The sequence below is a fragment of the Lissotriton helveticus genome, chromosome 7 (genome assembly GCF_964261635.1).
Source record: "Lissotriton helveticus chromosome 7, aLisHel1.1, whole genome shotgun sequence".
Lineage (NCBI taxonomy): Eukaryota > Metazoa > Chordata > Amphibia > Caudata > Salamandridae > Lissotriton > Lissotriton helveticus.
Genome location: NC_136068.1, coordinates 1,016,999,003 through 1,017,025,534, shown reverse-complemented (window position 1 = coordinate 1,017,025,534; position 26,532 = coordinate 1,016,999,003). Strand labels below are relative to the sequence as shown.

Genomic DNA, 26,532 nt, shown 5'->3' with positions numbered 1-26,532 from the left:
TAGGTATGGCGGTGAGGACAGGACGTCTCAGGGGTTTTGTGCAGGGAAGGTCTTTCCGGTGGCCTGTGATCACTTGGATTTTGGATTTAGGAGAGGCCGAGGAGGGAGTGTCGTATGTGGAGGCTAGCAAGGCTGCTTCGTTGTCTGACATAGGTGCTTCTGTTCTGATCGGCCTTGAGATCAGGTGTTTTATATCAGATAATGTAGGGATCTTGATCTTAGGGGAGGGGAACTCCGGTTTTTGAGGCCTTTTGTGGGCATGATTCCAAGACCCTGGTGGGGGGACTTTGATGCTGGGTACCAAGGGTTTCTGTGTGCCCGGGAGTGCTGTTTGCATTGACGGTGTGGGGAGTACAGGGAGGGGATTTCAGGGGTCTGCAGGCTTTACCTAGGTTGGAGAGGATTTCGGTCAAGCCCTAGGAGATTACGTCTATCTGGCTTTCAAGAGCCGCGAGATGCTGCGACGCGAAATCATGGGGGGAGTTGGGGGCATCTAGGGTATCGTCTTGCGTGTTGTGGATCAGGTTGAGGGATTGAGGACTCTTGTTGGTGGAGCATGTCGGGTTGTCCTTTTTCGAGATCGAGGGAGAGGTCAGAGGAAGGAGATGGGAAGGGACAGGGGAAGGCTTAGAGTGTCAGAGAGCTAGGATGTAGCTAGTGGGGAAAAGGGTCTCTATCAGTGTGTCACATCTGTGAGTTTGCTGAGGAGGGATCCAGTAAGGGGTGGGGTAGTGCTTTCCGTAAGGAGCTGGGGGGTAAGGTTGGTAGGGGAAGTGTGATGGTTGGAAGGGGAAGTGAGGGAGTGGCTGGAGTTTCCTGTTGTGGCTGGATGGCAGTAGGTATGAGTTGGGATGCGGCGTGGCCAAGCGTGTGAAGGGGAGCGTAGCGGGCCGGAGCGGTATCACGTGGGTGGAAGAGAGAATCATAGGATTCGCTGTTAGCTGTGATTGTGGGTGGGATTAGGATTGAGGCAGGGTGCGGTAAGGGCGGATCTTAATGCGGGAAATAGGGAGTCGAAAGCTTCAGGGTTCTTATTGTTTGCCTGAATGAGAACCGTGCCATTAGTGTAGATGGTCACGGATGTGGACCCTCTTCTGGCGGAACGGTTAGTGAGTATGGAAGTTAGTTTGCAACTGTGGGAAGTGGATGTGGGTTTGGCGATATACAGTTGCGTTCTGATCAAGGAGATCCAGTCTTCCGGTCTTTCAGTGTGGAATATAAGGTCCATCTTAGTCGGACCTATGGAGGCTGAGTGGTAGATGTCTATGAATAGGGTTTCTTTGTGTTGGCGGATAAGTTTCTGTTTGAAAATGCGTCTCATTTTTGTAGAGAGGGGGGGATGATGGTGAATGAGTTCCGGCTGTGGGGTTTCAGGTGGGCAGGTCGGGCTTGTGTGGGAGGGGATGGCGAGTCGCGAGCCATTGTGTAGTTAATGTGAGCGGAAGGGTGCCTGTGTGGGGGGGGACGGAGTAAGTCGAACGAGATGGATGTGGGGAGGGTGAATGTGTTAATATATTACCCGCTGGGGGCTGATCGGGCCTGTTGATAGCTGTAGCTCGGGTCGCCGGGCTGGTGAAGACCAGTGTTTCCTGTGAGGAACAGGAGAGTGTTGGATGAAGCAAAGTCAGGTGGCGATCCTGCAGAGAGGAATCCCGGTGCGAGGTGTGAGAAGACGGCTGTGCACTGAATGGGTCGTTGCCCGTGTTCAGGATTGAAACTGTAACCCTTATTGCCAGGAGAGTGCTTCCGTAGACTAAGCCGAGAATCAAGTGCCATGCAGGAGCATGAAGCACGCAGCGCCTAATAGCACTGACCCCCGTATGCTAGATGGGGCCACCGTAGAAATCAGTGATTGCTGCCAACAAAGCGCCAAGGTTTTTGTGGACCTTAACAGCGACCCGGTATGCCAGGAGGGATCGCTGTGTCATAAGTGCCTGGACAGGAAAGGTCGATTCCTTCCCAGCGATTACCACTGCAAACCTGTATGCCAGGAAGGGCTACCAGTACCTAGTATTACAAAGTGCTGGCTGTTGCCTGGAAAAACTGAAGTTGTTACCTGCAGGTCTGAATTAAGCACTGAGACATGCCCCCTTACCTGCCCTGTGGACTCCAGAGGACGTCGAGAGAACTTCGCTGTGTCGCTGGAACTCAGTTGGGAGCATGAAGCTCAACCTCCTAACCCATGCTGGAAAAGGCTGAAGTTACTGCACCAACCGAAGCCGGGAGCACCTCCGATCCCTGTTGTGACTGGCCGTACTGCTCAGAAGAGATCATGAGCCTGCCAGGTGCTGCTGCCCTTCCCACGTGCAGACTGACTCAACCAAGCAGGACTCAAACATTGCAGGTCCTGTGGTCGGAACACACACTGAATACTTTCTTGCTGCTTGAGTTGTTAAGACCTGATACAGGGATTCACGGGGATACGGGGATTCACCACTAAAGGTGCTGTGGCTCCATAGACACAATTGATTATGTCTCAAGTATCAGAGCGGACTCTTGAGAAAGGCCTACTAGTGAGCATTCTCTGATGTGGCCACCATTGAATGGGCAATAACCCCGACTACATTACAAGGAAGAGGGTGGGACAGGGATTTGCCAGTTGATCACTAGAGCCCTGACCTCATGGGGATTGTGTTATTGCTTACAAATGTTGTAGTAATTCTTCGAATGATTAGAGTTAGAAAATAAAATACTTTTTAATATAACAATTATTTAACTGGACATTGATTTATTGGCCTTTGAGTTTTGAATTGTGTTCACTAACCTGTATCTACACTATTCCACCCCCACCCCCCGAGAAAACCTTTGACTGCTCGTCCACAGCTACAATTGAGGCTTGCCAACCTCCTGATTGTTGATATGTATTTTTATGTGAGGGAGGTTGTCAACAATCAATTGGGGGATTTAATTTCCTGCATTGACTTGCATTGAAATGGGTGTAATTTCAGGTGAGAGAAAGCTATAATAAAGCCGAGGGGTCCTACCTAAATCGGGTGTGTTGGCAGGCATGCAGTATTCTCCTCCAGAGTCACACTGTGACACGTTAAGCAGTCTCATCCTTAGAGAATGCTCTGTTTGAATAATACAACTTTTCTTGTCCTAGACAAGTTTTATAATTGAATTGATAACGATTTGGCTTTACAAATAACTGTAGATGAAGCATAAGTCCAAAATGATAATTGTGCTAATGTATTTTGCCTTGATTTATCTCTTGTCCTCAGCACCTGTCCTTACAGCCGGCCACCTTTTGGCTATGGAGATTTTGCAAACCCAGTGCCAGAATGTCTGGGCTTCTATGAAGATCGCTACCAGAAACATGAAGCCATGTTTTCAGCCTTGAACCGTGATTATTCTTTCCGAGAGTATGGTGATGAGCGGCCTCAGAGCGAGGACTCTCGTAGCTGTGAGAGTCTGGAAGGAATGTCCTACTACAACAGCCACAGTGGGGAGGACTACCTTAACTCTATGCCCCAGCTAGACATTGTAGCTCTGGAGAATGTCTTCTCAGCCCCCACCGCTGCACCATCTCGCATTCAGCAGGTCAATGTGACTGACAGCGAGGAAGAGGAGGAAGGCAAAGTTCTCAGGGACTTATAGGTCTCCTATAGAGATACATAAACTCACATTTCTGAGAACGTAGATAAAATAAACCTGGATGTAATTTCTATTTCAGTCAGTTTTGTTTCACAGAATTCAGAAGTGCCTGGAATCACAGATCCAAAGATTATTTCAGGAAGTATTGTAGTGCAGAGTTCACGGAAGCATCACTTTGTAGACTCATTTTTTTGAGTTTAGTGAAGTATCTTGTTCAGTTTCTGATCCCCCTCTGGGCATCTGATCAAAGCGTATAGCCCCGAGTTTCCTGATTCGGACCTCTATTTATTTACAGAGAAACCTGGGATCACATGCAGTAAATCACAACTGCCCATTACGTATTTATATATTTATTTTTTTACTATTTATAACATTGCAATGTATTTATTTATGGTTGTATTTGTATGGGTGTGTATATAACATTAACTTTGATTGGGGGAGGGGTGATTTCAGCCTCTCTGCTGAGCTTTCACTGATTTTCTTTTTTAATTGCTAGAATGTCTGTAGGGCAATTCATTTGGGATCATTGATTCCTGCGTTTGTTCCCTTTTTCCTTTGCTTTGGTGGAATCGTTCCAGCCTCAGTGTTCATTGTAATAAAGTTAATCAAATATAATATTTTTCCACTTAGACTCTTGTGTTGGCAATTTTTACCTTCCTATCTGCGATGTAACCAGGCAGGTTGCTCTGTTTTGACTAGAGTTCTTTTCACTTTATGCCTAAAAAGTTAAGCCCTAATGTACTTAAAACCACATTTGAAGCAAACATATTAAGAAAAATTTAACATTTGTACTATTTAAAAGAAGAACTATCGCAGGTTACATAGAGTTCAGACTAGTAAGGCTTCTGTGATTAGAGATATCTCTTGGTTTCTGCACATCTTGGGGCTCAAGCATTAGACAACAAAACTAACCAAGTGGCTACATCAGTCTTTGATAGCAAGGCGTTGGAAAACAGAAGTATGCCATAGACTTCTCAGTTATTAATGGCTCAAGTGTTGCACATCTTAACTATTCCACAGGTTACATAAATCTAACATGCTGAAAACACACATTAGAGGTGTCCCCCGAGTTAGGTGAAACGATACAGAGTAACACCATATGGTCCAAAACTCACTAATAATACACAGTCTATAAATACCCAAATCAGAGTAGATTGAGACGTGGAACGTAATAAATGTAAAGAATGCATTCTTTCTCCTTCAAAATAAAGGTTTCTGCTGAACAAATATCAGACCTACTAGGTGTAAAACATGGTCATTGCTGCAGTCCAACCTTGTAGCAGTCCAACCTTGTGTAAGCCACATTGGAGAATATTCAAACATCTATATTTTGGATATGTTAGCAGGTATAATAGTTGGAATAAGGCATGCATCTGTGGGGGAAACAATTATGAAATGAACTGAATGTGGTGGTGGTATAATGGTGAAGATCCAAGGGAGCCCTATGTATTGTGTTTGGAAGACTGTTGCTAGTCAGTACAAAAGAACGTGTGAAAACTAGCATAATATTAAGCTGGTGTGACTGTGGTCTGGACATGTGAATCAGGGTAGAAAGGCAGTAAAACACTGTTGTTGATCGGTTGGATGAGATTGTGTAGTGTAGAGGTGGGTGGTAATCGAAAATCCTCTGATTTACGAAGATAATGATAAATACCACATCAGAGGCTTCTCTGGTAGAATTATTTCCTTCGTGGTATCCTTATTGAGAAAGTAATTCCACAGTGGATTTCTCTGCTGGTAGACAATATGCCATCAGAAAATGTATCCGTTCCTTCACACATTGAAATATGTTGTCTTATTTCTCACAGACAAGTCTGCCACTTGCACCTGGGGGATTCCTTCCTCTGGTCCATGGTGCAGGGTCACAGTTTCCGAGGTGCAGCAAAGCCCAAGTCAGCCCAGGTCTTCTTGTTTACCTCTGTGGTAGTGTCTTGATCCGGCATACTGAAAGACACAAGTTCATGTTGGCTTGTCCAGGGCATGTAGGGAGCCTGAGAGACCCTTGGGCACTCTCAGGTGAACTCTAGGGATACTCACACAGAGGTCTGCTCTCTTCGGCCCAATCGTCTCTCCAAATTCGACTGCAGTTCTTTTTCTCCTCAGGCAGACAGTTTCTGCAGGACCAGCCACTCTTTCTCTCCTACCAGGAGGCATCTTGGTACCCAGGTCTCATATTGTCCCACAACACTCCATTATGATGTGCATACTTTAAGTTATTTTCTTTTATGTCATACTTGAGTTGATGTCCCCCCTTTCCTCCAGGTGGCTGGCTGTCAGCAAAACCAGCCATGGTTGACAGTAGCTCAGTGCTTCCCAAACATTTTAGAATAATGACCCAATTTTTAGAAACAATAAACTTTCACGACCCACCTAGCTTTAATGGACATGAGGCGGGGAGATTTTATAATGTTATAACAGCACGTATTTGTAAACATCAGAACCTTTACCACGCCATTAGTTATCGGACTGTGGCCAAGATATTGATCTGATTATAAATGTGGCAGATGGTGAACTGCACTGGAATCGGGAGCTGGAACATTTTTCAGAGTGTGGTGCTGGCCTGTGCTATCCATTCACTAAAATCACATGGCATCTGAAAATTCATGGCCTTGATGCCGGTGATTTTAGCACCTTTGAGAAACCCCTTCTGCAGCAGCATGTAGGGCATGACTTTGTATCCATTTCTGCGTTAAGCCGCCGTGGCCCAGTGGTGCATTTTGGATGGAACTTATATATATATATATATATATATATATATATATATATATATATATATATATATAATATATAATATATAACTTTTTTATGTGTAATTAGGACAACTTCATGTATTATTTGTATACAAAACCAATTTAAACTGCACAAATCTTATAAATTCAAACATCATAGTTAGAACTTAAAGTTACAATTTACGCTCCACCCAACAATATACTATAACTTGAGACCTTCGTACAGTGTTATCAACTCACTAAGCAGACTAAGTTAACTAAAATTCTGCCCTCTACCAGGCACACTATCCTCTTACATAATGTAATTTGAGATGTCATGAGTGTTATGAGTGCTCTGATTTAATATGCTGTATGTGATGTAATATGAAAGGGTATAAACAGTGACTGGGTTATAGTTAATGTAGTCTGGCTAGCCAGTGGACAACACTCTGTATGGAGGTGCAAAAGTTATAGTAAGTTTTTGGTGGGGCGCAAATTACAACTTTAAGTCATAACTATAACTTTAGAATTGATAAGGATTGTGAAGTTTATTTTTTAGCTAAAATATGGATTCTGATGGCTATGTCTGCCTGTGAATTCCTCGCCTTTTGAATGACCCCATACGCAGCATTCCACAGAAATTTTTCTCCATAGCTCTCCCACATCGATGAGGATGTCACAATGAAACGGCTCTGCACGCGTCTCCGCATGACGTCATCGGAGCCATAAGAAGACCTCGTTGAGTGCTGACATCAGTTCCCTTTTTGCTGCGCCATCGATGCTTAACGATTTCTTCCAGGGCTCTTCATTTCTGGGAGTTTCTTTGTTGCACGCTATGTGTAATTGTAGCAGTGATCATGGCTATCCAGGAGAAGTCTGGTTTTAAGCCACGCAGGGAATGTGGGGGTCATATGTCGATTACTGACCCCCATGAGTATTGTTAATGGTGCCTTTCTCCGTACCACGATGTCAAGGGGTGTTCATCATGCAGGGGCATGAACCCAAAGGCCTTAAAGGAGAGGGAGGTCAAGCTGTTTATGGCCAAGGCAAAAAAGCAGAAAAGTGGCCGAAGGAGGTTGAAATACAAGTCCAAGTCGCCGACTTCGCATACCTCAAAAATGTCAAGGAAGCATAAAAAGCAGTGGCGCCCTGGATCTAGATGTCGGTCATCGAAGGATGAAACACCAAAGTTGGGGTCTCTGGTAGTCCGATGTCACCGCAACAGATGAAATCTACTTCCCCTTCTCCTCAGGTGAGACCAGCTGTCTCCGGCTCCAAGAGTCTCACCGATGCCCAGAGAAACGACACCTTCACTTCCGACCTCTCCACCCCCGGCACCAGGGTCTCCGGCGCTGCAACCGGAGCCAATTAGACTGCCCCCTCGAGCCTTCTCGGAACGGGCTGTACCAGATCCATGATATCTAGCCATTCCGGCTCCAGGTACAGATCGGTCTCATTTCTTAAATGGGATGTTTGAGATGTTTGCCAGAGCGGCTAACCCTGCTGGAGTACCGGGTGGCCCGATGGGACTGCTTACCTCCTCCCTTGGAGGTTTGCCACCCCACTTGTCTCAGGCATCTTTCATGCCCTTTATGCCACTGGCTCCAGTGAGTTGGCTTCTCCCGGTGCCGAGGTTCTCGTCGCCGGTGCAATCCCTGGAGGGAAGAGTGTCATTGGACGGTTCTTCTCAGAGTCCATCTGGCTCCGGTCTGGCGCCGACTCGGCCTCATCCGGCGTCTTCTACTATTCATGTGGAGCCTCCATCAACGCCGGTCCTGAAATCACTATGCCGTGACTGGCGCCGCCAATGCCGGTCCCAAGGATGAGATCCAGATGGAAAGCACAAAGGCTGCTGGAAGAGGAGAATATCAAGAGCAGTAGTAGGAGGCTGAAGAGGGTGAGATTGTAAACCCAGTACAAGAGTTTGAGGGCCTACAGGAAGCTAGTGGATTAGACACATCACCTGAATGGGAGCTCTTCTCTCCGAAAGGCCTTCCAACACATGACATTTCCTCATATCGCTCCCTAATGAGGAAGGCAGCGGATCTGCTGGATGTGCCATTGCCTACTGCAGAGCTTAAATCTAACATTTTAACGCAGTGCTTCATTCTCCTTCTTCCGTTTCGGAACCTCTGCTTCCTTTTAATGAGGCTTTGGTGGAGCCAGTTTTGGAGGTGAGGCAGAAGCCAATGACAGCCACTGCAGTGTCCAGATCGGTGGCAAGGATGTATAGGGTGGACCCGGAAGATCCTGCTTTCCTTTCCACACACCCATCTCCTGAGAGTTTAGTTGTCCAGGCATCATGCTCTAAACAGTCTGCAGGCTCTTTCCCATCGGAATCTTTGACCCCCTTGGCAAATACATCGACCACCATTTGCAAAAATGTGTACAACAATGGGGATCCTATATACGGGACACGACAGATTTTTTAAACAAATTGAAATGGACAGAGGAAGGATATCAAGAGCATTGGATCATGTGCACCATAGACGTGGTGGCACTTTACACCTCTATACCACACCAAGCTGGATTAGAAGCGACCGAATGGGCTTTGCTTAAAATGGAAGACTCACCCACCACCCCAAAAAAATTTTTGTTACAACTTTTGAAATTTTGTTTACACAACAGTTATTTCCTATGGAAGGGAGAATTTTACGCACAATTGAATGGTACAGCCATGGGTTTTGCAGGGGCTCCTGCGTACGCAAATACATTTATGGCCCAGTATGAAGCAGACAACATCATGTCATCTACTGAATGGAGTCATGTGAAAATGTACAGTCGATTCATAGACGACATTTTCTTAATTTGGGATGACACTTCAGCATCACTTGAACAATTAATTCTCCAATTAAACCAAGTGGACACCAGGATTCAATTCACTCACAAAATAAGCAGTGACACTATCGATTACTTGGATGTGAGGATTTCTAAAACAACACATGGATTTGAAACATCGCTGTACACCAAGTCCACAGACCGCAACAGTGCACTTGAACACACAAGTTTCCACCCAAAAAATCTAATCCGGAATCTACCAGTATCCCAGTTCATCCGTATCAAACGTATTTGTTCTAACGAACAAACTTGTCTCACCACACTGGAACGTCAGGTACAAAAATACCAAGCAAGGGGATATGCCCCAGATGAACTAGCAGCACAACTGGCCAAAGTACAAGAAATGGATAGATTGGACTTGTTAAAACCACGACCAAAAACATCTCAGAATAGGTTGGTATTTGTCACGAAATACACAACTTTGTCTACCAAGATCAAAAAAATTGTGAATAAAAGATGGGAACTTCTAGCTACGGAACCTGATTTTCATGGAATTTTCAAAGATGCACCGTTACATGCATATACACGTGGTCCAAACTTGAGGGAAAGACTGAAACGGAAACATCAAGCCACAGAACCAATCAACCATAAAGGCACTATCAGATGTTTAAATTGCATCAATTGCAATAACGTAATCACTGGCAATACATGTAGACACCCCACCACGGGCAAAACTATCAACTTGAAACACTCATGTGATTGTAACGCTAAAAATGTGGTATACGCCATCAAATGTCCATGCGGCAAGCTGTACATAGGGAAAACGGAACGCAAAATTAAAGTGAGGATCTCGGAACATAAAAGTCGTATCCGTAATGATAACATGACCTCACCATTGGTAGCACACTGGAGAGAAGCACGACACACTATTGCTCAACTGAGATTTTTCATTATTGAACACGTACAAATTTACAATGATCGAGATAACCACCAAAGGTTATTGCAGCGAGAATTATTTTGGATCAAGTTCTTAAAAACCCTGACACCGACAGGTCTTAATGACAAATATGATCTGGCTTGCTTCCTATAGGAAGCTCCATTTGATATCAGTACTATGTTAGGCCGTCAATAGCAATAATACAGGTCATAACAACAAGCAGATCAACTTAGACTGCCCATATGATAATGTTAGCCCTAATCTATGTCATCCGCTAATAACGTTCCCATGAAGTTCAAATAAGTATTAGACTTGTTTAATCTTGAGCACCGATATTGTTTATGGCAAAACGGTCTGCATAATATTTCAGTTACAGCACTGTAAATGCAGGTATTCACCAATTGCATTAGTCAATATGTATTTTATGTATATCTTAAGCTTTGCATGTTTCATATTTTTCAATAATTTCTGCATATTTGTTTACTTGATATTAATGTGTATTCATTGGACATGAAAAACACATCAATCGATTCAACACTCCAGCATTCTGCCCCGATCTTCACGAGCAAGGATCACATGTGAGCGTGTACATTATTTTCAATCACAACATACCCACAGTCTTACATTTTAATTACCCCATTACCTAACACCAATATTTAGGATCATCAACAATGTCATTTCAATCGATGCATGGGCGCCGTCCACTTGCCCAACTAGAAATAGGTAACGGAATTTAGCCATTCTTATCAGCACAAACGCAATTATAAGATGGCGCCCACAAGAATCTCTCCACCCAGCGACTATGTCGCTTGAAGTCCGTTTTTCTTTTCAACTCTTCTCAAACGGGAAGGGGAGTTTTGAGTTTACATACATTGCGCTCTCGAGTTTCTGTGGAACGAACACGCAACGAGCAGCGGCACTATTTACGTAGATCGCGTTTCTCCCGGAATCAGGTACTTACCATATAATAATTCACAGAACGTGTAATTTGAGCCGTCTATGACTTATATAGTTATTAACGGCGCTACTACTTTTCCGCTCTCATAGATTTAGAACTCCGGTTTACGAAGATAAGGTAGGGCATTTCATTTTTTATTTTTATTGATTTCTCTGAAACACGCTGACGCTGTGGTTTCAAACACATGACCTGGATTTTCACTCAACTATTGCTTATCGTTACAGTTACACAAGAACCAGACAAGCAGGTATGTTGTAAATAGGGTCACAGGCTTAACGCATGATATCATTGTGATAACATTAGTCCCCAGCCTCATACTATCAGCTCTTTGTTATTTATTCACACAGCGCTCCAGGCACACAGCTTAATATTTAAGCATATCATCCACAACAACCCAACTTGACATCAGGTACGCTATTATTTTCATGCAAATGCATACCCCCATGCTCAACCAAATGAAGTGCACCATTACATTGAATATTTTTTCATTTCTTACAGCATTGCCCCTGATGAAGGCACCACTTCGGGTGCCGAAATGCATTGGGCCTATTTCGCAAATGTGTGCTCATTTATGATTGTCTGTAAAATAATGTTATGTACATAAGTTGTGATGCTAATGTGTTGACAAATGTTTAAAGCAAATGTTATGAATATTGAAAATAACATAAGCAATCAATTGAATAGAAGTGTATAATAAATGCAAAAACAATTGCTAACAACGAACAACAAAGAGTTTGTTTAAACAATTTTATTCATTAAGGTGCGGAGCACCAAGTGAACAGTGCATGGTTAGGTGGGCTAAAACTCACCATCACTATTCATTATACTGACCAGGAGTGACTCTCCTGATTAATCAGTGCACCATTGGAGAAATTCAAAAAAACTTGTGTTTAAATTGGAGTGCTCCTCACAACCCCAATTACTATTAGTTCTCAATCAGTCACACAGTGAGGAGGCACCCACTGACCAAACAAGGATGCAATTCGATACAATCACTGGCATAACAGACAATAGGGCCAGCACCTTGGCCTATACAAATGATCAGGCGGACCAGATCTATGCTCTCATCAAAGAAGTGAAAAATATGGATGTCCATGGGGGATCCATTAGCCAGCAACTAAAACAATTGGAGTACCTAACAAGACGCCAACTGAATCAGAGGATGCATGCTTCCACCCTCATCCAATATCACCGTGCCAAACGGATACCAAGAGGTTTGCGACTTTCAATAAAACCGATGTTATTCCGTTTCAATCTTAATTCTAAGTTCATGGACAAATGGTTCAGCATACTGAACAAATGCTCTTTAGATTTGATTCTGCTTATCATTGAGGAATTAGCTAAAACGATCCGTGAATTGGAAGAAGAGATTTACGTTTTGAAGTCAGAACTTGAGGCGAGAATGGAAACAGACACGTGGAAGATCAGCTTGGATAATATCAACATCAAACTGGACAAATATGAGAAAGAATTACAGGAGGGCAAATTACGTAAATATAAACGTGACACTATAGACTATAAACTCAATGAAGTATATACATGGGCTGATATCTATGCCCGACGTCAATATATCCCCAAGAAAACACCACCATCAAATCGTTCGTCGGAAGAAAGTCTGGTCGCAGATAGAGAAACATCAATACGGAGGGGACCAATATCAGCTACACAAGAGGGTGTCATATTATCCACCGAGGCCAATATACAAGCAACCACTAGTAGAGACCCGGCTTTTTTATCACAGGCTCAAACTCAAGGACAACCACCAACGCTTCAAACAGAAACATCAGTAACAAAAGGAAAACAAGGCGAGGAAACGGCAGGAAAAGAATTGAGGAGCGGACGGACAGTAGTCTGATCATCAATATATCGTCATTGACACTCACAAAAGTACAAATGAAAGTATTAAACAAAGGTTTAACATTCGTACCCACAGTGGCAACTAACGAATTAGAGACTGAAGGTGCGTTCTTTAGATTCATGCGCACATTAAAACTAAGACATTACTTTGAGAATGTGGTGGAACCTACAGAATCAAGTGAACATACCACCGAGAGAATATTCAAACCAAAAAGCGTGTTTCAAGCGCCAGTATCTCATAAAAGGCTTGATACATTTGAGGCAATGGTCAGAAAGGATTTACAAGCATTAACCTACAAAAGAACCCACTACAACAACTTAACCAAAGCTGAATTAAACACCATAAACAACTTGGCAAACAACGCCACAATCACGATACAACCGGCAGACAAGGGCGGGGCCCTTGTCCTGATGGACACAACATTCTATGAATATAAAGTTAATGAACACGTGACCGATCAAGATGTTTATTTCAAATTATCAGCAGATCCAACCACAACATTACAAGTAATGCTGAAGACCATACTACAAACAGCCAAACAGAATGATTGGATAGACCAGCAAACAGAAACGTACCTCACACAAAAAAATCCCAGACGACCTACCTTGTATATGATCCCAAAAATCCACAAACACCCCACAAATCCACCTTTCAGACCGATAGTGTCAGGGTGCGGGTCAATCTTTGACCCCCTTGGCAAATACATCGACCACCATTTGCAAAAATTTGTACAACAATGGGGATCCTATATACGGGACACGACAGATTTTTTAAACAAATTGAAATGGACAGAGGAAGGATATCAAGAGCATTGGATCATGTGCACCATAGACGTGGTGGCACTTTACACCTCTATACCACACCAAGCTGGATTAGAAGCGACCGAATGGGCTTTGCTTAAAATGGAAGACTCACCCACCACCCCAAAAAAAATTTTGTTACAACTTTTGAAATTTTGTTTACACAACAGTTATTTCCTATGGAAGGGAGAGTTTTACGCACAATTGAATGGTACAGCCATGGGTTTTGCAGGGGCTCCTGCGTACGCAAATACATTTATGGCCCAGTATGAAGCAGACAACATCATGTCATCTACTGAATGGAGTCATGTGAAAATGTACAGTCGATTCATAGACGACATTTTCTTAATTTGGGATGACACTTCAGCATCACTTGAACAATTAATTCACCAATTAAACCTAGTGGACACCAGGATTCAATTCACTCACAAAATAAGCAGTGACACTATCGATTACTTGGATGTGAGGATTTCTAAAACAACACATGGATTTGAAACATCGCTGTACACCAAGTCCACAGACCGCAACAGTGCACTTGAACACACAAGTTTCCACCCAAAAAATCTAATCCGGAATCTACCAGTATCCCAGTTCATCCGTATCAAACGTATTTGTTCTAACGAACAAACTTGTCTCACCACACTGGAACGTCAGGTACAAAAATACCAAGCAAGGGGATATGCCCCAGATGAACTAGCAGCACAACTGGCCAAAGTACAAGAAATGGATAGATTGGACTTGTTAAAACCACGACCAAAAACATCTCAGAATAGGTTGGTATTTGTCACGAAATACACAACTTTGTCTACCAAGATCAAAAAAATTGTGAATAAAAGATGGGAACTTCTATCTACGGAACCTGATTTTCATGGAATTTTCAAAGATGCACCGTTACATGCATATACACGTGGTCCAAACTTGAGGGAAAGACTGAAACGGAAACATCAAGCCACAGAACCAATCAACCATAAAGGCACTATCAGATGTTTAAATTGCATCAATTGCAATAACGTAATCACTGGCAACACATGTAGACACCCCACCACGGGCAAAACTATCAACTTGAAACACTCATGTGATTGTAACGCTAAAAATGTGGTATACGCCATCAAATGTCCATGCGGCAAGCTGTACATAGGGAAAACGGAACGCAAAATTAAAGTGAGGATCTCGGAACATAAAAGTCGTATCCGTAATGATAACATGACCTCACCATTGGTAACACACTGGAGAGAAGCACGACACACTATTGCTCAACTGAGATTTTTCATTATTGAACACGTACAAATTTACAATGATCGAGATAACCACCAAAGGTTATTGCAGCGAGAATTATTTTGGATCAAGTTCTTAAAAACCCTGACACCGACAGGTCTTAATGACAAATATGATCTGGCTTGCTTCCTATAGGAAGCTCCATTTGATATCAGTACTATGTTAGGCCGTCAATAGCAATAATACAGGTCATAACAACAAGCAGATCAACTTAGACTGCCCATATGATAATGTTAGCCCTAATCTATGTCATCCGCTAATAACGTTCCCATGAAGTTCAAATAAGTATTAGACTTGTTTAATCTTGAGCACCGATATTGTTTATGGCAAAACGGTCTGCATAATATTTCAGTTACAGCACTGTAAATGCAGGTATTCACCAATTGCATTAGTCAATATGTATTTTATGTATATCTTAAGCTTTGCATGTTTCATATTTTTCAATAATTTCTGCATATTTGTTTACTTGATATTAATGTGTATTCATTGGACATGAAAAACACATCAATCGATTCAACACTCCAGCATTCTGCCCCGATCTTCACGAGCAAGGATCACATGTGAGCGTGTACATTATTTTCAATCACAACATACCCACAGTCTTACATTTTAATTACCCCATTACCTAACACCAATATTTAGGATCATCAACAATGTCATTTCAATCGATGCATGGGCGCCGTCCACTTGCCCAACTAGAAATAGGTAACGGAATTTAGCCATTCTTATCAGCACAAACGCAATTATAAGATGGCGCCCACAAGAATCTCTCCACCCAGCGACTATGTCGCTTGAAGTCCGTTTTTCTTTTCAACTCTTCTCAAACGGGAAGGGGAGTTTTGAGTTTACATACATTGCGCTCTCGAGTTTCTGTGGAACGAACACGCAACGAGCAGCGGCACTATTTACGTAGATCGCGTTTCTCCCGGAATCAGGTACTTACCATATAATAATTCACAGAACGTGTAATTTGAGCCGTCTATGACTTATATAGTTATTAACGGCGCTACTACTTTTCCGCTCTCATAGATTTAGAACTCCGGTTTACGAAGATAAGGTAGGGCATTTCATTTTTTATTTTTATTGATTTCTCTGAAACACGCTGACGCTGTGGTTTCAAACACATGACCTGGATTTTCACTCAACTATTGCTTATCGTTACAGTTACACAAGAACCAGACAAGCAGGTATGTTGTAAATAGGGTCACAGGCTTAACGCACGATATCATTGTGATAACATCAGTCCCCAGCCTCATACTATCAGCTCTTTGTTATTTATTCACACAGCGCTCCAGGCACACAGCTTAATATTTAAGCATATCATCCACAACAACCCAACTTGACATCAGGTACGCTATTATTTTCATGCAAATGCATACCCCCATGCTCAACCAAATGAAGTGCACCATTACATTGAATATTTTTTCATTTCTTACAGCATTGCCCCTGATGAAGGCACCACTTCGGGTGCCGAAATGCATTGGGCCTATTTCGCAAATGTGTGCTCATTTATGATTGTCTGTAAAATAATGTTATGTACATAAGTTGTGATGCTAATGTGTTGACAAATGTTTAAAGCAAATGTTATGAATATTGAAAATAACATAAGCAATCAATTGAATAGAAGTGTATAATAAATGCAAAAACAATTGCTAAAAACGAGCAACGAAGAGTTTGTTTAAACAATTTTATTCATTAAGGTGCGGAGCACCAAGTGAACAGTGCATGGTTAGGTGGGCTAAAACTCACCATCACTATTCATTATACTGACCAGGAGTGACTCTCCTGATTAATCAGTGCACCATTGGAGAAATTCAAAAAAACTTGTGTTTAAATTGGAGTGCTCCTCACAACCCCAATTACTATTTATTCTTTCCCATCCACGCCTGCAGATAGAGAATCCAAAAAGATGGAGCAATAGGCAAAGAAAGTGTTTTCTTCACACTGTATGGCTCTGAAATCAACAAATGATACATGCCTGCTGGGTCGCCTTATCCATGCGCTGATGGACTCAGCAAGGGAGGTGCTCTCTAAGCTTCTGGAGGATGTTCAGGGCCATTTCATGGAAGTACTATCTGACACCCAAGCTGCGGCCCATCAGGTTATTCAATCAGGACTTGATACTGCAGACTCCTGTTGCCAGAGTAATGGGCTCCTCAGTTGCAACCAGGAGGAACACCTAGGTTTTCACTGGATGTACAGGCCACCCTATTGGGCTTGCCTTTTGATAGCTCACGTCTTTTTGGTGCCAAAGCGGATTCAGAGGTACAGTGCTTTAAAGATAGTAGAGCCACAGTGAGATCCTTGGGTCTCCAGTCACAGCCCAGGGGCTTTGGGTACTGCAACTTTCACGGTTTTGGCAGGACTTCATCCTTTCGAGCCTCCTCCTCTTCTCCTGCCCCTCGAACTGGTACCACAGGGAAGAAGCTCTAGCTCCTCCATCCTAGAGCATGATGGTCCTGTGGGAGGACAAGTGTCCCATTTTCTATGAAATTGGAGGTCTGTTGCTTCAGATCTCTGGGTGTTGGATCTCGCGGAAAATGGGTATGTCCTTCCCTTCCGGGAGTTTCCCAATCCTTTCCCCCCTCGCCCAGGGTTGGTGCTCAGAGGAGCATCTGTTGCTACTGCAAGAAGGAGGTTCTATCTTTACTGCAGAAAGGTGTGATAGAGGTGGTTCTGGAGCAGGAAAGGGGTGAGGGACTGCTACTCTCTGTACTTCCCGATTTCCAAAAAGGACGGCCGGTTGAGGCTGATCCTAGACCTCAGGATCTTTAATTTTTACCTCAAGCAGGAAAAGTTCAAGATGTTGACCCTAGCTCAGGTTCCTCTGGCATTGCTGCAAGCAGACTGGATAGTATTAATCTATTTGCAGGATCTGTATTTTCACATTCCCATCCTGAAGTCGCATCGGAAGTCTTGCCAATTTATGGTGGGCTCACAACACTACCAGTTTACAGTCCTTCCATTCGGTCTTATATCAGCACCTCGGGTCTTCACAAAGGTGTTTAGTGTGGTAGCAGCACAACTCAGAAGGTCCAGGATTCCTGTTTTCCCCTACCTGGACGACTGGCTGCTCAAGGCAAAGTTTCCAGAGATGGTGATGCATCATTTGCAAGTAACAACGTGTCTGTTGTTTGACTTGTTTTTTTCGATAAACATATCCAAATCTTACCTGGCACCCTCTCAGCGCGACCTGTTCACAGGGGCAGTACTGGACACTTCTGCCTTCGTAGATGATTCAAAACATCCAGGCTATGATTCCACTTTTTCACAATTGATCGGTTGTTCCAGTCCTGAAGATCTTACGCCTGCTTGGTCTGTTTGCTTCCTGTATACTGTTGGCCAACCATGAAGGCTGGCACATGAGGGCTCTCCAGCGGTGCCTGCGCAGGCAGTGGTTCAAACACAACGGAGATCTCAAGGAGGTGGTCAGAATCTCCAGAGACACTGCAGCTGAGCTTTTATGGAGGAGTGTCTCAAACAACCTGGCTCAAGGAAAGCCATTTCAACCTAGTCCTCCGGTGGTCACAGTAGTAACGGATGCGTCCACTTTAGGGTGGGGAGTTCATCTGGGGGATCTGGAGGTGAAAGGCCTTTGATCTCCAGAGGAAAGATTGTTTTACGTCTGGATACGTTTGGCTCTCAAGGCCTTTCTTTCCTCCCTTCGCAGTCAGTCGATTCAGGTCCTGACTGACAACACTACCGCAATGTGGCACATCAAGAAACAGGGAGGAGTGGGGTTGTATCGTCTCTGCAGCTCTGGTCCTTGGCTCAGGACCATTCGATTTGCGTGACTGCAAATCATCTGGCCAGAGTGCTGAATGTGCCTGCTGACAGTCTCATTCGGCAGTACTCAGCCATTCACGAGTGGCGTTTCCATCCTGAGGTGGTCCGTCACATTTTCAGGATGTTGGGGTTTCCTCGTTGGCCCTGTGTGCCACTCATGAGACTGCACACTGCCCGTCGTTTTGCAGTCTCCAGTATCTAATGTGGGGAGCGTTGGGCAACGCATTTCAGTTAGATTGGGGCTCACATCTTCCTTACGCATTTCCTCCCGTACCATTGATTCCTCGAGTCCTGAGGACGATTTGCCAAGACCAGGCCCAAGTTATATTGATCACCCCAGATTGGCCTAGAGGGTGTGGTACTAAGTCCTCATTTACCTCTTATCGCGACCTCCACTCCGTGTCCCTCTCAGAGAAGACCTCCTCTCGCAGTTGCAAGGGCAGGTTCTACACCCACACCCCCAGAGCCTGCACCTTCATGCCTGGAGATTGAACCTGAGCTTTTTCTCTCTCCTGCCAGACGTGTTATTTTATCGGCCAGAAGACCCTCCACCAAATCTGTCTATTCTGGTATGTGGGCCTGGTTTGTTAAATGGTGTGGAGAGACATCGGTTGAACCGTTGCGAGCCGTGAGCTGCAGGCTCTTTGCTCCAAGCCTCCATTCACCTCATTTCATGCGGATAAGATGGTTCTTAGGACCGGAGCTGCTTTCCTGCCTAAGGTGGCCATTCCCTTCCACCTAGGGCAATCTATCACTTTACCCACTTTCTATCCACCCCCTCAAGGAGGAGGAGAGACTTCACCACCTGGACCCTAAGAAGATGGTCAACTTCTACCTGGACAGGACTAAGGACTGCAGGTTGGACAACCAACTCTTTATCGGATATGTGGGCCCCATGGAGGGCAAGGCTGTCCACAAAAGAATACTGACCAGGTGGATAATCCTGTGTCTCAAGATCTGCTATGCCTTGTCCAGGAAGGAGCCTCCTGAAGGTATTTGAGCTCATTCCTCCAGAGCTAAGTCTTCTTCTGCTTTAGCAAGAGGTGTCCCTGTTGTAGACATCTACAAATGTCGGCAACTTGGGCCTCCCTCTACACTTTTGCAAAGCATTATTGCTTAGACTCGGTGGTGAAGAGGGACACCCACATTGCATTTTCTGTGTTACAAGATTATTTTGGTATAGGTAGGCAGGCACCCTCCTCCAGGAGTGGGACTGCTTGGAGGTTCAATTCAAAAGGTGAGGAATCCACAGGCAGATGTATCCATCAGAAGAACAAGTTGCCCCAGTATTGGAACTTTCATAGATTCCCATAGCTTGTATCATTCCCCGTCGTCGGAATGGGAGTTTCGGTAACAAAAATAACATAGCAGTAAGTACAGAAGAGAAAGAAAAAGTCCTAGGCCTCATTCCCTTTTGTAGCATATCCGCCTCTTTTTGTAAAAGAGACCAAAACTAAGCCTCAGCCAATCAGAGAAGCCTCATCCCATAGAACCCTCCTGAAGGAACCTCAGAATCTCTACCGCACGTTGTGCTTATGGAGTCTCCTTTGAGCTCTGCTCATTTTCTACTCTTTTGAGAGATTTTCTTTAACTTTTTTCTTCAGGATTGTTTAGAGTTTCTTCTGAAATGTCTGACAAGGAGAAGAAGGCCCTTTTCAAGTCATGTTCCACCTGCGGCAAGAAAAGGTTATATGTAGAGGACAGGCATAAGGACTGTATATATTGCCTGTATCCTGATCATAAGGCTGCAGACTGCAAGAGCTGCCGTACCTTCTCTACAAAGACCCTCCGGGACCGTGAGGGTCGCCTCCTTACTTGGCTCCAAAAATTGAAGTCCAGAAAAGAGACAGTGTCAAGTGACAGTGAGGACTCTTCTTCAGCTACATCATCCAGAAGGTCAGTCAAAAGGGGTAGGGTTTTACCTGCATCTTCTGTGGAGCATCCAGTTAAGGCCTCAATAAAAGACCCCCGTGAGTTTGAGCGCCAAAGTTCTGTCAAATCTCCTCACCACGGTGTAAAGGAGTGGAAGGGACCATCTACACCTTCAGCAATGGTGGAGACTGTTCAACATTCAAAAAACCATCCTCTCAGTCTTCTGAGAAATCTGGGAAAAGCTCCAAGTCGTCTACGACGCAGCAGAAGACTCCGTCGATGAAGATGTCTAAATCTATGGTGACTAAAGTGGTGCAGTCGACGGGCTCGTCGAAGGCACAATCGTTGTAGACAGTATCGTCGGTGACGTCGATGAGGATTTCGACGACGGTAGTGACGACGAGGATTTCGCAGACGATGGTGACTACGACGGTGTCGTCGACGAGTGCTTTAACGACGATGACGAAGACGACCGACTATGTCGACGATGCCCATCTCGTCATCGGCAGTCCGCCCGTCGACGGTGGCTCTTCCATCGACGACGGTTATACATTCACCTTCTCCGTCGTCCATGGCACTGTTGACGATGCAATCGTCGACGGAGAGGATAACTATTTCCTTGAAAAGGATAACTCCGGACATGACGTCTCCAAAGAGGGTTACCCCCTTGCCTCCCGCTTTGTTACTAGAAGAAGAAGAAGAGGAAGATTCTGACGAAGAGGATCAAGACTCTTTTGGGTATGCCCACAGTCAATCTCCGCTGCTGATTAAAAGTCAGGACACTGATTCTGAGGGTGAGTTTCTTCATGAATGTACTTACCAACATTCTTACCAACGTCAAGAATCCGCAGGCCAAGAAATGGTGTCTGTTCCTTCCTCACTTTTGGCGGATCTCCATAGTATGCTGCAGGACTATAAAAACAGGTCCTCTCAAGTTATGACTCAGGCAGAGTCTGTCCCAGCAGTTCAAACTACAACTGCCCTTACAACTCCATTGATGGTTTCTCCAGTGTTGCCAACTCAGGTGTTCTCTCAGCCTCCAACACCTGCTTTGAATATTCCTTTAACACTACTGGACGTACAGGATGATTCCTCGGATGAGGATCAGAATATTGATAACAGGCCTAATCAAGGCTTAGAATGGGATGAGTATGTGATCCCGGATCCCGCATCGCCAAACCCAGATCCGGTGGATTCTCCCCCAGTGGATGTCGGGGGTTTCCATAAGCTGATGGAAAGAGCATCAAGCCGGTTCAAGCTGCTTATGCCTTCTGTACAGACAGAGTGTTGTCTCTATGACTTTAAAGAGCGCTATAGGAAGGTGACCCAATCCATACCCATTGTGGAGCATGTGTGGAATGAGGGTCTTAAGGCTATGAAAAACCCGGCTACTGTATTCCAGTTCTGCCACGCCTGGAAAAGAAATATAAGGCGCCTGAATATGGTCCAGCGTCCTTCAACCCTCCGGCACCCCTTAGAGGTTCTCGTCAATGGCTAGCATGCTGGTGCGAGCGGAGAATGCTCTGGTGATATTGGGCAGGTATGATCGCCAATTGTGGTGTGACCTTACCCCTTATTTGGATCAACTTCCATAAGTTGGCAGGGTATGCTCAGACGTGAGTCCCTTGCTCACTTTGCCACTGGATTCAAGCAAGCCTGGCCGAAGACGGCTGAAATGCCAGAAACCAGTCTTAGGAAGGTTGTTTCCGGTCCAGGGAAGGCATGGCTTGGCAGTTCGGGCTGGACTGTTCCCTTGAGGCACAGGGTCAGACTGATTTGCATATGGCCATGTCTGAACTGGGTGGCAGAGTGGGCTAAAGAACGGTGATGGATTAAACCCAGATCTGTTGACTGGGTGTGAGTGTTTTATTGGTTCAGATGCTCCGTCCCATCACCACCCCCTTTTGTACCGCAACTTCCACACGAGGCAAAAGGTGAGGCCAAGAAAATTCTGCAAGAAGGGGGAAGCGACGTCGGCTGAGGTGATAGATTGTGTCATGGACATCGCCACTACAGCTTTTAGATCTTCGGCTGGAGCGGCAGAACTTCGTCGCCAGGGATGGCTCAGAGCGACGTGGTTCAGGCCAGAGGTCCAGAATAAGATCTTGGACCTCCCCTTCGACGGAGAGGCATTATTCAAGAAACACATAGATGATGCCCTCCAAGAGATAAAGAAGGATACCGAGACGGCTAGGTCTCTTGGTACGCTTCAGTACCGGAAAGTTCCTTTATGGGGTGCCAGGGGCAGGAGTACCACGTCATACTGAGGCTCATACCAGCAGCAAAGGTACTCGTCATATGGATCTAATACAAGGTCAAGCCTCGACTTTCTCTAGATCGAATACCAGAGGGAAACAAAACCGCCAGGGACGTGATACGTCCAAGAGGCAATAGCCGCGTTCTGGCTCTGCCTGCTGTGCCCACCTCCTTGACAACATCTGTAGGAGGCAGGGTGTCACAATACCTCCACATCTGGTCTCAGATAACATCAGACCGTTGGGTGCTCAACATAATTCGAAAGGGCCATACCTTGGAATTCACTCAAATCCCACCTTCCAAGCCCCCTGCTGCAATTCCATCAAAACATCAGCGTCCCTTGCAGCTCGAAGTTCATCAGATGCTCCTGAAGGGAGCTGTGGAGCTGGTTCCCTTATCTCAAAGAGAGAAAGGATTCTATTCCAGGTTCTTTATGATGAAGAAGACGCTGGAGAAATGGCGCCCTATTTTAGACCTCAGGGAGCTAAACACCTATCTCATTTCCCAATCCTTTCGGATGGTTTCCCTTCAGGATATATTACGTCTCGTCAATCCGGAGGATTTCGTGGCCACTCTCGATCTCGAAGATGCGTATTTTCACATACCCATTCACCCTGCACACAGGAAGTTTCTACGATTTACAGTAGCCAAGAGCCACTTTCAATTCAGGGTTTTACCCTTCGGACTTCGCTCTGCCCCGAGAATCTTTACCAAGGTGCTGGCACAGGTGGCAGCTTTCCTACGGAAACATCACTTTTAGGTCTTCCCATACCTGGACGATTGGTTGCTGAAAGCCCCGTCCAGGGAGGCTGCGAGGGAAGCAGTCAACGCATGTACGAACCTATACCAGAATTTGGGTCTTACTCTCAACAAGGAAAAATCATCTCTGATTCCGTCCAGGACAGCGCATATCCTGGGGGCCATCTTGGACTCAAATCTCAGCAAGGCTTTCCCATCCTTAGAAAGGCAGGAAAAACTGCGAACATGGCACTGCTCTTGAGAAGAAGAAAGTGTCTTTCAGTACGCCGTTACAAATCCCTTCTGGGGGTGATCTCCTCATGCATCCCTTTAATCCCTCACGGCAGATGCGGCCTCTTCAAGAGCAGCTAGACAAACAGTGGAGGCAGGTTCACGGCTCATTCGACGACAAGGTGGCGATTACTTTAGCTATGAAAAGAGCGGCCTTGTGGTGGACAAAACAGGAAAACCTTTCCCAAGGTCTAGCCTTCGTAGGCAATCCGTCTCCTCAAGTGGTGACAACGGATGCGTCACTGGGCGGCTGGGGTGCGGTGCTTCAGGATCTTCATGTCAGGGGGCATTGGTTGCCCCAGCACCGTCTTCTTCACATCAACCTCCTAGAAATCAGGGCTATCAGGCTAGCATTTCAAGCATTTCTTCCTCGACTGCAGGGGTCGGAAGTTCTCATCCTAACGGACAACGCCACGTCCATGCACTACATAAACAAGGAAGGGGGTACCAGGTCTCTTCCGTTGTCTCAGGAGGCCCAGGAGATTTGGGAATGGGCTATTCTTCACAGAATATCACTGCAGGCAGAACATGTACCAGGAGTCCTAAACGAAAAGGCAGACAGACTCAGCAGGCTATCGTCAGTCAGTCACGAATGGGAACTCAACCAAGTGGTCTTGGAAGAGATTTTTCAACGGTGGGGCAAACCCTCAATAGATCTAATTGCCACCCCGACCAACAAGAAATGCCAGTCTTACGCAAGCAGGCTTCACCATCGAGGGTCATTAGGGAATGCGCTTTCGATAGCTTGGTCAAGAGCATATGTGTACGCCTTTCCTCCCATTCCAATGATCCTGAGGCTTATCAGGAAGATCAAAACGGAACCATGCAAGATGATCTTGATAGCTCCTGCGTGGCCGAGACAGTTCTGGTTCACAGAACTTCACCTTCTGTCACTCGTCCCTCCTCTTCCTTTGCGGACGATTCCGGATCTTCTCGCGATGTCCCACGGACAGATTTGGCACCCGGATCCAGAGTCATTACACCTGACTGCATGGCTCCTGAGCAGCGAGAATTCATGAACCTTCCCATCTCAAATGAAATAAGAGAAGTTCTATCTCAAGCTAGAGCTCCTTCCACTAATACAACTTACTGTTTAAAATGGAAAAGATTTTGCATTTGGTGCCGGAAGGAAAGTATTAACCCTTTCTCTTCTCAGCCTTATCAGCTTCTACCTTATCTTTTGTCTTTGGCTAAGACGGGATTGGCTCATTCATCCATAAAAGTTCACTTGGCAGCGATTTCTCGCTACAGACGCTCGGCATCTGGACGTTCTCTCTGGTCTTCAAGAATAATTAAACAATTTCTCAAGGGCTTGTTTCGAGTCTACCCCCCAGTGAGGCCTCCGCCTCCTACATGGCATTTGAATTTAGTTCTCGCACAGCTCATGAAGGATTCCTTCAAACCAATTCGTCGTACAGACATAACATTTCTTTCATGGAAGTTGGCTCTCCTGCTTGCCCTCACATCGGCAATACGCATTGGGGAATTGCAAGCTCTCCCAATACAGGAACCTTTTCTCCAATTCAAGAGAAATACTGTGATTTTGAGGACTAACCCGAGGTTCATACCTAAAGTGCCTTCAGACTTTCACCTAAATGGACCAATTATTCTCAAGTCTTTCTTTCTTCAACCATCCACACCAGCGCAGAGGTCACTTCATTCTCTGGATGTGCAGCGGTGCTTGAAATTTTATTTGGATTGCACCAAAGGGTTTCGCAAATCTTCACAATTATTCATTGCTTTTGGTGGTCCTTGCAAGGGCCTTCCACTTTCAAAGCAGAGTAATGCAAGATGGATTTCCAGTGCTATTATATATTGCCACTCAACAGCGGGTAAGCCGCTGGACAGCAGGATAAGAGCACACTCCACAAAATCCGTGGCTTCATCTACAGCTCTCATTGCGGGAGTACACATCAGAGACATTTGCAGAGCTGCGACTTGGAGCAGCGTGCACAACTTTACAAAGCACTACTGCTTGTGATCCTTGACACAGGAAGACACAGCTGTGGGCCAGGCAATCCTGAGGAACCTCTTCCACTAATTGGTGAGCTTTCCCTACTAGCCCTCCTTCCTTTTTTATGCACATTTTGTGTTTACTGTCGATACAAATTGTTATTTCAGTATCTAATTTACTTCTGCTTTCATGATGTTACAGAGGTAATCATGTTTCTTTTTATGTCACAAAATGTGCTATATTTCTTACTGCTAGCTACTCTGATACAAGCTATGGGAATCTATGAAAGTTCCAATACTGGGGCAAGAAAACAAGTTACTTAACTGTAACTTTGGTTCACCAGTATTGGTAACTTTCATAGATTTCCATGCGCGCACCCTCCTCCCCTGGGAAAGCTCAGCCTACAGCAGATGTGGTTACTGTTACACAATGGCTACGAAAATCTGAGGCTCTGAGGTTCCTTCAGGAGGGTTCTATGGGGTGAGGCTCCTCTGATTGGCTGAGGCTTATGTTTGGTCTCTTTTACAAAAAGAGGCGGATATGCTACAAAAGGGAATGAGGTCTAGGCCTTTTGCTTTCTCTTTTGGACCTACTGCTATGTTATTTTTGTTACCGAGACTCCCATTCCGACGACGGGGAATGATACAAGCTATGGGAATCTAGGAAAGTTGCAAATACTGGGGAACCAACGTTACAGGTAAGTAACTTGTTTTCTTACTTACCTTCG

The 26,532-nt window shown here is 44.9% G+C and overlaps 1 protein-coding gene across 2 annotated transcripts in view; it reads left to right on the top strand.

Moving 5' to 3' along the window:
* SOX30 (SRY-box transcription factor 30) overlaps positions 1–4,225 on the top strand; it is an 879,778-nt gene extending 875,553 nt beyond the window's left edge. For both annotated transcript variants that reach the window (XM_078653719.1, XM_078653718.1), the window contains exon 5: positions 3,222–4,225. In XM_078653719.1, coding sequence (XP_078509845.1) covers positions 3,222–3,597 — 376 coding nt within the window. In that variant the 3' untranslated portion in view covers positions 3,598–4,225. The remainder of the gene's footprint in view (positions 1–3,221) is intronic.
* The last annotated feature ends 22,307 nt before the right edge of the window (positions 4,226–26,532 follow it).